Source organism: Chlamydotis macqueenii, chromosome 8 (genome assembly GCF_036417535.1).
Source record: "Chlamydotis macqueenii isolate bChlMac1 chromosome 8, bChlMac1.mat, whole genome shotgun sequence".
In the NCBI taxonomy this organism is placed as follows: domain Eukaryota; kingdom Metazoa; phylum Chordata; class Aves; order Otidiformes; family Otididae; genus Chlamydotis; species Chlamydotis macqueenii.
The window spans coordinates 20714404-20727816 of NC_141563.1; the positions used below are offsets into that span (position 1 = coordinate 20714404).

General features: G+C 36.0%; 1 protein-coding gene across 2 annotated transcripts in view; it reads right to left on the reverse strand.

The window, feature by feature from the left end:
- The window catches only part of ZNF326 (zinc finger protein 326), a 29908-nt gene that overhangs the window by 4543 nt on the left and 11952 nt on the right, over positions 1–13413 (reverse strand). For both annotated transcript variants that reach the window (XM_086754126.1, XM_086754125.1), the window contains 7 exons: positions 12025–12059; positions 10991–11078; positions 9075–9189; positions 7886–8033; positions 7453–7552; positions 5989–6119; positions 4701–4796 (listed from right to left, as the gene is read on the reverse strand). In XM_086754126.1, the coding sequence (XP_086610252.1) occupies positions 4701–4796; positions 5989–6119; positions 7453–7552; positions 7886–8033; positions 9075–9189; positions 10991–11078; positions 12025–12059 (713 nt within the window). The remainder of the gene's footprint in view (positions 1–4700; positions 4797–5988; positions 6120–7452; positions 7553–7885; positions 8034–9074; positions 9190–10990; positions 11079–12024; positions 12060–13413) is intronic.

The following is a 13413-nucleotide window of genomic DNA, read 5'->3' on the forward strand; positions in this document are numbered from 1 at the left end:
AAGTATTAAGAGTTTCTTTGCTAAAGCTCCTTTCATGTTCAAACATCTGACAGAGCAAGTCTGATCTGAACATGACACCAATCACTAACTACACTAGAATTGGGATTTCAAGAGTATTATTTAAAAGATGATCCAAAAAGAAAAATTGAGTATTAGGCCTCTTGTCTTTTTTTGCTTACATCTAAATGAACATCAGTATTTTTACTTGAGTTACATTTTTCAGGTGGTCTCCAAATCACTGAAAAATTTTAAAGCTATAAAAATCTTTAGCAAATGCCACTAAACAAAAACTTGGCTCCATGGTTACTCTAAAATCACTGAAAAAAAAAAATCATAAATTCAGATTGAAAGAGTAACCCAAAAAAAGCAGAATTATTTGAGACCATGTTATTCCAAATGCCAGGCTAATGTTATACACGCATTTTGTAATGGCTGACCTACAGCACTTAGCTGGCAGTGTCTGTTGAGCCCAATCAACTCATAGCCTAATCAAAGACACAGCTGCCATAGAAACTCCATGATTAAGGTAGTATTTAAACTTCTCTAAGATACTAAGTTTGGCTCTTTTAGAAGTAGATTCTCATAGATAACAGTCAAGTACACAGAAACCTGGTATGATAACTTATCTGAGCCCTACGAAAAGAAGAAAACCTCACATCTCAGTTAAAACTCATACTACTTTAGATGATCCACTATTAGCATCACACACCATGGAGCTACAGAACACCAAGGAGTATTTCACTGAATAAGTAACAGCATCCAACACTGAAATACCGAAAAAAAATATGTATTCACTCAAACAGTTTCATGAAGGAAAAAAAAAAAAAAAAAAAAAAAAAAAAAGAAAAACACCACACCAAAAAAACCGCCACATACGGAAAAGCGAGTGCCCAAACCAATTCATTTCCAACATCAATGGAAAACACAGTGAAATAAAGAGACTGAGCATCCAAACCTTAATTCAACAAGGACTGACATAACTCCTCCAAATTGTATTCATTCATCTACTTTCCTTTCTGGATAGAAGCGTGAAAGACCTCCTGACTGCAAAGATGCTAGTGCCATTTACCTTGGATTCAGCCAAATATTTTCAATCGCATTTGGGTACAGGAACAAGGATTCCAAGGACAGACAGAAATAAGCTATTTACCAAGTAAAGAATACTACACCTCCTTAGCTTCAAATACATGCTCATCAGTAGACGTTATAGAGGGAAGACAGGTATATTAAGAATTTCATACTGCCTAACAGAGAGCATTGTTTGCTACTAAAAGAAAACAAAAGGTGGCCTTTCTCTGTAAACGATTCACAAGGATATCAGAAGCCCTTTTATGAAACCTGTTACAAAAAGAAAGATTAAAATCCTCTCATGTCTAGGCTAGGTATAATGATGAATTACAGCTAAAGAATGTACTTCTAAAACAACTACTTCCACAATCCTGCAGCCAGCTTCTGACTGTCCCTGACTCTTGGGGACAAGCTACAGAAAATTGTTACACTTCATTCCTGTGGAGTCAGTATGTCGCTTCTGGCTAACCTAGCAGAATTGGATTCAGCACACTATTTCTGGCTGAACAGATCTCTATACAATAATAACAAAAAAAAATTTAAGTTGCTTTCCACAACTGTTTTTTCAGAGGAAAAATGCACTTTTCAAGTTCTCAAACTAAGGAAAAAGTTACTGCCCTCAAGGGGAAGATCCTAATGACTGCACTCTTTTCCAGTGATGTAGCATCAGACGCATCCAGCACAGCATGCAGAGCCAATTTTGATGCTAGTTGATTTTGACAGCCACACTGGTCCCATCTTCCCAGATGGCTTTAAAAAACAAAATTAAAAAAAACCCAGAAAACAAGAACACAGGCACACCATGGAACTGCTGCAGAAACACTTTACGATGCCTACAGAGCATAAAAAAACAAACAGATAAGTTGTTTATTCCCAAGAGATGCATTCTTTGGGATCCCTGTCTCTAGAATATTTCAATAGCAAAGAAAGCCTAAGACTGTGAACTGGTATTTACAACCAAAATTTTGAGATTCATATGTCCCCAGAAACCACTCTCTGTATCTATCTACAACAGGTCTCACAAACCTGACCCAAAAAAATACCAAAGTCTGCCTACCTAACCTGTAAACTTTAGAATGCCTTCACTAATACACATGATCAAAAAGTCCTGGGATACAGTGACAGAAAATGTTAACCTCTATGATGCTTCTCTCAAGCAACAACCAAGCAGCTTTTGATCACAGACATCATTTTATCCAGGAAGTTCTAAATGGTCCAAAATTAGAGATAGTCATGACTTCATCAAGCAGTAACTTTTTGCCTGAGCAAGTTTGTTTAAAATTGATGCATCTATTTGCTTTCTTTCCTTTTGTACATACAGCAAACAACCTGTGGAACAATCTTTAGTTGCAGAGAAAATCAAATCAAAGGGTAAAGGAGATTTTCCATTAAGCATTTAGGTAGATGAATAAGACGTAGAATGGCATTTTAGTCAAAAGAAGTGGCCAAGGTGTTCCAAGTAAGACAGCAGTTGTTATTGCTTGTAAATTAGCTTACTCCAGCCCAGAAGTCATCAACCACTCCCTCATTTTCAGTCAAACATTAGCCAGAGCCTTCAACCTTGAAAAATGTGCAACATGCATCAAATATCCTCAAAACTGATCACCTGCTGTCAGGTGTCAGTCAGTCAATCAACCAAAATTATATTAAGTTGTCATCTTCCAAGCAGTTACTCAGTAGCTCCCCAGGGCAATCAAAATGGCTTCAGCAGAATGTTTCACACAAAACCACAATGGGGGAAAGGTGGGTCCTAAATACTGGTTGTGGTAAAGAGATGGATGACTACCACTCTTGGCAGGATATGGTTCTAGAGGGCAGTACTGGCCTCAACAGAAAATTAACTTTCCCTAATTCAACTTTATTTGGGATATGCACCTCTTCTAGGCCACACATTAAAAGAACAAACTTCCTAATATGCACAGAGAAATCCAGCAGTGTAACAGAAAGAAAGAAAAAAATTCTCTCTTTTTTGCTCATGTCAAACTGTATCAAAAAGGATGCATAAAAATCAGGAGTTGCTGACTGGCAATTTTGTTCTCTTTTTGTCAAATGCATTTGTGATGCTGATGACCTTTGTGACTTGGTACAAATCTATGCAACAGCCTACCAGATCTTTCCTGCTGTGAACTTCCTCCTTCCATGCTGCATATGCAGGATAGACAACATTTTCGGGGAAAAAAAAAAAAAAAAAAAAAAAAGGGGGTTCAGGCTTTTTTTGTTTTGTGGGTTTTTTTTTTTTGTTTGGGGTTTTGGATTTTTTCAGTTGAGGGGTGGGGAGGGGTGTTTCCCCAAGCCAGTCTGCCCTTCATCTCAAAGAAAGTTCTTTTTGGCTCTAACAAGGATTTTCTACTCTCCTGAAGACTGCAGGCACAAAATGCATGCAGTACATGCTCTGATTCATCACATGCTGTATAATAAAACTGGACTCCTTCAGTCTGCAGTTGATTACACATTTTGATAAGAATGAGAACAATTTGCATAACCAGAAGCCAGATACATCTCACTGAGCAGGTGCTGCTGAAAATGTATTAAGTTCAATCCACCCCAGGAAAACCCAGTGCAGCGATTCCGAGAATGTCAGTGGCCTCCTTGTGAAGACAATCTTGCAAGTTTTATCTTCCTCAAATTTCCAACTGATGAATGGCAAATTTCCAGCCCCTCTTTTACCAGTCCCCCACTAGGGGGCTGCACGGGACAATGCAAGCACAATCGAGGCCATAAGGAACACCACAAGAGACGGCTGGAAGTACCAGCAGATATTCCAGGCTGTGGTACCTGGGATTTGTTACCTTTTCTTAACAGATAGAGAACAGTTGTCTGAAACCGATTCATGCACTCAATCATACATAATTTTGCAGGGCGTGACTAATTTGACATTTTAAGTCACAATTAACTTCTGCATTGGCTTATATCTCGTCATATTTCCGTAATACAATATAGCTTTGTGTGAAAGAGTCTATTGTTTGGCAACAGGTAAAGTTATAAACCAATTAAAAGCAACTACTGTAAACAACTAATAATGGTACTACAGAAAAGGTCACTCCACCAGCCCAGAAGAAAAAAAAAAAAACACACCACATCTTGCTAAAATGAACACGTATGTTTCTCAAGTCATGTATCTGCAACATAGGCCGTCATGCTTTTTAAATTCTCTGATCACAACAACTACTGTTGTGGGCTTTCATTTCTGGTATGCTGCCATGAATCAGACATTTTATGGAATAAAAAGTAGCTAAGTAGCATGTGCACAGTACTTTAGTACACAGCTACATGCTTGAGTCTTTGCTTCTAAACACAGACAGACTCATTTGTAAAGCGTTTGGTGCCCTACAGTTAGGATTACATATAAAGACACTGCTGATGCTTTCCTGAAGCTTGATCTTTTTAATTTATTTTTTTTTTAATAAGAGCATCTAATTAATACACATAAATGTTAAACCTGAAGGTGGGAATTTTTTCTGCAAACTTATTGAGACAACAATTTGACACTGGCAAATTACATTAGAAGTGTTTTCAATCTGTGAGCTACCTAGAAGGCAGAAACAGAAGACAGAGCACTAAGGTTAAACTCCATCAGCATGGAGGAAATAGTGGTATGGTAAAGACTGCCTTTTTTTTCATTTGCATCTTACCTTCACATACAGCTCATACCGTGCCTTGACTATAGGATTATTCAAGATACTGGTGGCAGTAAGAACACTCTCCCTTTTTATTTGTTCTCTGTAGGCCTAGGAAACAAATTTAACAGTGAATAATTATCATACACCTATTACAATTGTCACACAATTCGAATCCATGGTCAGTTTCCGTGAGGAAGATAATGAACATCTGGCAGTGTGAAATGCTCATTCTTAGCATTTAAGTCCAAACCACATAATTAAGATTAAGTTTGGTAGTGTTGGAAACAAATTTAACAGTGAATAATTATCATACACCTATTACAATTGTCACACAATTCGAATCCATGGTCAGTTTCCGTGAGGAAGATAATGAACATCTGGCAGTGTGAAATGCTCATTCTTAGCATTTAAGTCCAAACCACATAATTAAGATTAAGTTTGGTAGTGTTTACAGCTTGTTGATTTAGCTTCATCAAAAGATATATTCACACCTTACATAATGAAGTACAACCACATGCCAGTCTACAACCACAGTTACCTGTTCTCATCTACAGGTAACATGCATGCTTTCCCATCACAGCCTAACATAAGATGTCCCTGCTCATTGTATGTGGGTTGGACGAGATGACTTTTAAAAGGTCCCTTCCAACCAAAACTATTCCATGATTCTATGATATTCCATAATCGCAGAAGCTCATATATAAACAAAACATTACTTTGTCAAGCTTGCCTACTACGACAACTGTTTTTTGTCCTACACACACTACTCTTTCAACTCTTCTACTCTTCCTCTCTTTCAACTACTCTCTCCCTCTTCAACAGGGACCAATTCCATACTGCTGCTAATTCTAAACTGCTCTCACTTTTCTTCAAATTAAAAAGATAACAACTAAGCAAAAAAAAAAAAAAAAAAAAAAAAAAAAAAAGACACCAGGTTTGTGATCTTGCTGGGAACATACATATTATATTTTGCAATTTGAATAAACAAAATCTTTCCAATACTTAATAGTAGTAAAAAAATTCCCATAAAACAAAAAAGTCATTCCTAGTAACCTTCTCAGGACTTACTACTGTCAACTATTAAGCACATTAACATTTCACTAATTGGGAGTTTTTAAGTGCTGGTTACTTCATGAGACATTATGTTTGCAGAGTGTAACAAGGACATTCTAGCTTTCTAGAGAGCAAGTAATATCAACAAGAACTTAGAAATTACTTGTACTGAGTACCATAACACTTCTCGCCTACTATTAGATTTTGCTTGCCTTTTTTTTTTTTTAAATAATATGTCATATCTTACTTGTTTTCCTTTTGTGTGATCAGGAGATTTTAAGTGCTGCTGAACAGAACTGTGTAGTGCAGGAACATACACACTGCAAGCACTGCAGTGAACAGTCTCAACTTTCATCATATGGTCATCAGCAGTAACCCCTGCCAAAGAAGATGTAACAGGTCATTAACACAAAATGCGTTATTCCAGGGAAGTGGAAAATGGGATTGGCTGTTTTATACCAGAAAATCAGAGCTCTCGGTTGTTCAACATGTCAACTGAACCACAGGGGTATATTCACCCAGAACCAAGCACCAAAATTAGGCTCTCTGAAGGCAATGTTGAAGGAAGTTTTTTCACTTGGCTACTCCAATTCCTTGTCTCCACAGACTACATATGAGACCCAGGCAATTACGTTTGCTGTCAGAGGTTATGATATATGAACACCTACCTGCCTAAACAGAAGGAAATAAAAATGATACAACAATGGAATTGAACTATTTAATGTACAAAAACGCCATCTATTTAAAATCAACAATAAGTAATATCCTTAATAACACACCTTTTGATACAAGAAACAAAGCTTCACCAAAGCAGTTGGATTTGCTTTACCCCTCATAAGAAAATGGATTTATTTCCTTGCCTCCCCACACCACCAGGAAGAAGCACATGAATTCAATTCCTCTTTCAGTTTTCAATATTGCGTTGCCAACAGAATACTTTGATCATAAATGCAAACAGGCTCTCCAGTACTTAAGGAAAGTAAACAAAAAGAACTTGGGAGATTATTAATATGTTGGTTATATCCATTTTTAAGTAGCCTTTAGCCTTTAAATTCTAGTTAAGGTAATATTCAAATACAGTTATTGCCTAAAGTAAAGGTACTCAAAAGCTGTCCCCTCTGGCTCTAGCATATCTTTTGAAAGCCCTCAAGCAAAGGATAAAGTGGAGGGATACAGCATAACAAGGCAGGGACACACAAAATGCTCTGGAAAACTGCCTGCAGGGCAGCCAAGGGAAAAAAATTCAGGCCAAGATGCACGTTGAGTAGGCAAGAAAGTGGTCAGACTCCTTTTGTTAGTGTCCCTCCAAACCACAGCAACTATCCCACTTAGATTATCCAGGTCCTTGCCATTGTATTTAATGATGTGCATTATTACACATGCTCTTTCAATCTATCTGCATCCACCTGTGCCACTGAATAAGACTGTGGCAAAGCCCACATAATTCTGTTTATCAAGTACCTACCACAATGTTGTCTTACTTTCTGACAAGGCTACCTGGATAGCAAACATAAATAAGGTTTGCTATCTCTTTGTGCTTACATTTCACATCATATCAGAAATGATGCAAAGAATCCCAACCAGGTACAGAAAAGGTGTGAAAACTAGTAATTTTAACCCAAACATTTTATCAAATTCAAAGAAGAATGAAAGGAGAAAAGGACAAGTAGAGCTCCACAATATGCAGTTTGACATAAAAAACATTACTTACCTTCCATTATATCTTTTTCAGCAGCTTGAGCATTTTCCGTTTGGTTACTTGTCTGTTGCTTACGCATAGCTGTCTTCTTGAATTTATTCACCATACACTCCTAGAGAGAATCAGGGAAAAAAGGTGTAACACTTTGGACACATGATTTTTTTATATTCCAACAGGAACCTATACTTAAAATATTACAAAGAATAGCCCTTTAATAAATAGCAATTAATTGCTGTTACTTCTTAAGACACTACTCTTAATCGTAAAACTAATGCTATTTTACAGACTCTGAATTTGCTTCAACTTTCAGTAATATGTGACGTGTCAAAAGTCATCTGCAAAAGGAATAACGATGATAAATTAAGCATATTTTGAAGATAAATGGTAAATTGTTACTACACCCTAACATAAAAGTATTATAAAGATCAAAAACCAGTTGTCTTACATGAAGAAATTCCATCACTACTTTGTCAAATTTGGTTTGCTTCTGGATATGATCCAATGTTTCCTGGTGAGCTGCACTCTCCAGATGTGACTCAATTTCTTTTTCTTCAAATGTTCGAAATTTGCAAAATGAGCAAGTAAATGCCATTCTATCAAGAGAAATGCATTAAATAACATTACTATTAAAGAAACATTCTTCCCTCTGTCCTCAAAACTATGAGGACTTGACTAACCTAACCATAAAAGGAATGGGAAAAGCATTCTTTAAAGAAGCTTAAGTGAAAAACAAAAAAAAATTTAATTTTTTTTTTTTTTTTAAATCAATATTATACCATTATAAAGGGTAACTGCTACAAGAACCAAAAATAAACCAGGCCAGTCTCAGATTAAGGAATTATCCATGTAAAGATGAAAACTGCTGAAATTGGAAGCTATCCATTTAAAAGCCACATTATACTGTGAGTACATCTATCACAGTTCTTTCTCTGTGTTACCTTTTGCAGTACTTCTCATAGCCAAGCCAGTCCATCATTTCCTAACTACAAATAGTCAAAGGAGCTCATTTAAAGTTCATTTTCCGTACAAAAACTATATAATCTTTACAAGGAAATATGGCTTCCTCAGTACACTGAGGAAAAGGCACTAATGCTATGATCATGTACTGCACTGACATAGAACAGTTTTGGACAGTGTTGGCCATTAGCCCACTTGGTTGCGGCAAGACCAATTTACAGAACTACCTACTTATTTTTGCTACAAAATAGCTCACCATACATATAAAACCAGAATAAAGTCAATTTCTAATAGCTTATTAAATCAGCATGAATATATATTTAACTTAAACATATACTTCAAAAGCAGTACTGTTCTAAGCCGCTTCTTAAGTGTGCTCTGATGCATTTATCGGGGAGAAGGGGTTAGGAAAAGGTGTATTTTCTGATACAGCAGAGGTCTAATGAAATATCCAGTCTTCTAAGCCACAAGATTTGGGAGCTGAGTTTTAATTTGAGCTTTTTCGTTTGCATGGATTGGGGTTTTCTTTGAGGGTGGGTTTTTTTTGCTTGTTTCTTCACTGCATTTTATTTTCCTAAAATCACTCCAAAGGAGCTTTCAGGAAAGAAGATATATTCCTAGAGAAGGATAAAGGGGACCAAAAACACTGTACACAAGACAGAAGTTATAGCACAAACCTGTATCCATCACCATATTTTTCACTGTTTTTTTCCCTTCTACGCCTTTGCTTCTCTCTTCTGGCCTCAATTCGCCGCTTTTCTTCTTCCTCACTTTTAACTTCTCCTTTGCCATCTTAACACGTAGAAGGATTTTAAAATTATGTTTCAAACAAAAAATAATAACAACAAGAAGAAAACACAAGAAAAAAAACAGCCCAGTAAAAGTATCCATCTTCCCTGTCTCTGCCACAAACACCTCAAAATGCAAAGACAGACCCTATACCAAAGTGATTCAATGACTTATTTAAGTGCCATAGAAGTTTTACTGTTTTTCTCCACTAAAGACAACCAATTTAAACATTTTCTTCCAACAATGCAAAACTTAGTAGTTAAGGGGTTACACTCTAGATCACAATCATAAAAGTAAGGAAATTCAGAGATAAAGCAAACTCTACACTGTTGTGCCTAGTTATTAAAGGCCTCTTCAAGTAAGTGACCAGGAAAGAGGACTCGGGGTGCATGAGGAGAAACATATTATTTAAATCTCACCATGGTTTTAGAGCACCACTGCTACAATCCCATATTTTCCAACAGAGGAAAAAGAGGTTCACTTAAGTTTTCCTCTGCAGTTCAACCTTAGGAGAGAGGTCAGCCTCCATGAAATCTGTCTCCATCCAAACAGCAACAGAAAGGAACAGTACAGTAGCATAATGCAAAACAAGAAAGACTTGCAAAAAGTTCTGTGGCTTCAGAAGTGTCACAGAGTACTGAAAACATTTCCACCAACCAACAGCTTACACTTCATTCCTGATTACCCCAAGGATTTTAATTTTGCAGCAAAGAGTTTCAAAAATTACTCTGATCCAGAAAGGAGAAAAACCCCTATCCAAAATATTATTTTTTTTAAAATTCAATTTGGAAACAAAAAACAGCCACCCACCCACAGAGGGAATTCCCATTACTGATCTCAAGATTTACATTTCACTCAGTGCCTTACCACCAACTCTGGAAACGTTCAAAGGATCACTTGTTTTACTGCTGTAAAAATCATCTCATGTGACATTCTGTGGAATGGAATGGCCTGTATCTTAGCCCTCAAGTCACAAATTCAAGTGCCCATCCTGTTACAAGTTGGGGAATGGAAGCCTGAATCTACATATAAACTAGGACTTCCCAGTGGGGTTCCCACTTTCCTTCAGTGCATTTATGCAAATTTTTAAAAATGGAAAAAAACTCCACACAATTAAAAAAAAATACTACTTCAAGAAAAGAAACTAATCACTTGGCTGCAAATTTACCACACTCCTTACCATCAGATTAGACTACATATGCAACAGGGCAGCACACAAGAGAAAGGTGACTAAAAATAGTTTCAGCCTTAACTCTGGATTTCTTTTGTGTAGGTGTTTGAAATCACTACAGTTAATATACACTCTGATTTTATGTAAACTAATAATTAATTTGTTTCATTCAGACTGCACAGGTAATAGACCCTGTGTTCTTGAGAGCAGGTCTCCGAGTTAACTAAATCCACTTTTATCAACTGACTCACCTAGGATTTAAGGGTGAGGTTGATCAGCTAGTGGGAAAAATAATAAGATAAGGGTGAGGAACTTGTGGGATAAATAACGTTTAAGCAATGGAATGGTAGTAAGTATTAGAAGATTATTTACATGAATTTCACAAAAATTTTAAAAAGTCAAACAACAACAACACAGAGATTATCAGAAAGCAGACAGACAATAAGTATGTAAAGAACAAAAAGAGTGAGAGATGGATGTTACAAATAATCAGCTTCTCCATGGCCTAAATTTATAAACTCTTTTAAAATAAATGTCATGCTACTCAATAGCTATTAGAGGTCATATATGCTTACTAAATCTATTCACTCAAAGGCACACACATACAATACCTTACAAAGCAAACTGACTTACCTCCAAAAGTCTGATATCCAAGATCATAAGCATCTCTTGTAAAGTCTTCATATATAACAACTGCACCACTTGTATCCACTTCAATTTCCTAATAAAGTCAAATTCGTAAATTTTGTAAGAAAAAAAAACCCAAACAAAACAATGCCATTCTAAATCTAGAAAAAGACAGTGGAAATTACTTTATTTCCAAAAACCTGTTACTTGCTTTTATCAAATATGACAGTAGAATAAAGTGAATTGACTATCTGGTTAGATTCAGTGAACAAACACTTCAAGCTACCATTTCTCCTTAATGCCTTGAAGTCTTTGTGAATTAGTTTCACAATCAAAATTCTCACTGTCTTCTACATAAATATTCCAACTTCCAATTCAGATTTTTAAATACTTAGTCGAAAAACTGTTAATATCTCCACTCAAAACCAAGGAAAACAACATTCCAGTCTTTCAACGTGGAACCAGGATATATACACATGTGCTTAGGCTACCAATCACATTCTTACATATTGTTGCCACTGGTCTTTCTTTAAGTGGGAATCAATCTTTGTGCCCTATCAGAGAACACCTGTTAACACTAGTCCTTTTTTTTTATTTACCCTCTCTCCTTGATGCATCTTATATCTTATCCATTCTTCCTCATCATTGTTTAGTAACCTCCCTGTCATTTTGTACTTAATTTCTCAACCCATCCAAGCAGGCAAGCACGTCCTAGGTGTATGAATTCAAGCTGACTACCTACGGCAACACCTACGGCTGTCATAAGACAGCTCTCTGTGCATTACAAGAATAGGTAGGGTCTACAAACACACTTTTAAAATCCATTTTCCAGGCTACTTGCACAAACTATACCTTTCATCTGAAAAAGGTAAGGACTTTGGACTGCAACCAAAATAAGACAGTCTTAGATAAAGTGAAGAAAAAAAATACTTTAGAAAAACTAAGTTGATTTTTATAACTCTAGCTTAATAATTATTTAAGGTACACTGTGCAAACTTCTGAAAGAACCACAAACATTTTCCAGTTCTGGGAATCTTTACCTCTATAGTAGAATCCTGGAAAGATGTCTTCATATCTGTAAAAATAAAATGAAAGAAATAAATAGTGCAAAAGTACTGTCACTGTCAATTCATTTTAAGGCAATAAGATATTTAGGAAAAAAACTCAGCTTGTTAAGCAGCTAGGACAGTGTATATCTACAATTTACCATATTTTAGTAATAACACTAAATGTAAAATCAGTTATCCTTAGGAATATAAACTAGTCTTCTAGAAGCAACCACCTATATCTAACTCCACAAAACCAGAAAGTCAAGATTGAAAGGACAATATAATTTTGCTATATATTTTCATACATGTATTCTAAACCAACTGCATGTTAGTTGTTACAAACTTTTTAGTTTTCAACTACACAATAATACTTAAACCATATTTCAGTTCAAGTTTCAGAAAATTGTATTAAGCCACCCAACAGTTTCTTCCTCGCAGTCTCAGAGCCACAGGACAGGTTGATTAGAAGTGCATTCTAGTAGGCTCTACCCACTCCACTTCTTAAAGTAACTTCAATATTATATAGCACACTGGTCCTTGGATTGTGGAAATCACTGAGGGGGAACAGATAACAAACTAGAAGTGCTCTGCCTGAAGGCAGTTTAGAAAAGAAGAACCTACAAAAGTACTGAAAGAAGAAAAGCTAAGAAGGAGACCTTTGAGATGCAAGTCTGATATACCTGGATGTGTGTTTTACAGACCCATTTCATCACAACAAAGCTGGCAAGTCCAGCAACAACGTTCCCTACACAAAAGGTAGAGGAATGTGTTCTATACATTCAGTGCCTGAAATATTTACAGTACTTGAAGTTAAAGTTAAGGGAACAGTTTTGTAATACATAGCAGTGTAACTAAAATTGCAAAATAAAAAATAAATTTATCGTGGAAGTTTCTACAAGTCTGTGTATTTACCTTGCAAGCCTTGAGTTAAAATAATTTTAAACATTTTTCAGGTGTGATTTGAAATCGAACTATATAGAACACTGTAGATGTAATTTCTTCAGTAATTGACAAGCACAAAAAACTAAAATTTGACTGTTGTACATGCCATTCATAATATTTAATACTCATTTATATTCCCTCAAAGCAAGTAATTTATTCAAAACTCATTAGTGATTTTTTTCTCCAGCTTTGTCTGCAATACCAAAACTATTAAAGTCACAGGACATCTTCAGGGAAGCTAAACAAAGCAATTGCTACTAACACTTCGCAATTTATATTTCCAGTTCTTCTCTTCCTTACGGAATTTCATTTACAGGAATAAAATGCCTTTCACAAATTGTTCTGTAACAATTTGCACTGTTTTCTTGGTTTGCCTCCCTTTACCTCTCCACTCACATCTCATGTCTTTATTTCAGCTGCATTGCAGTTGATGCACTA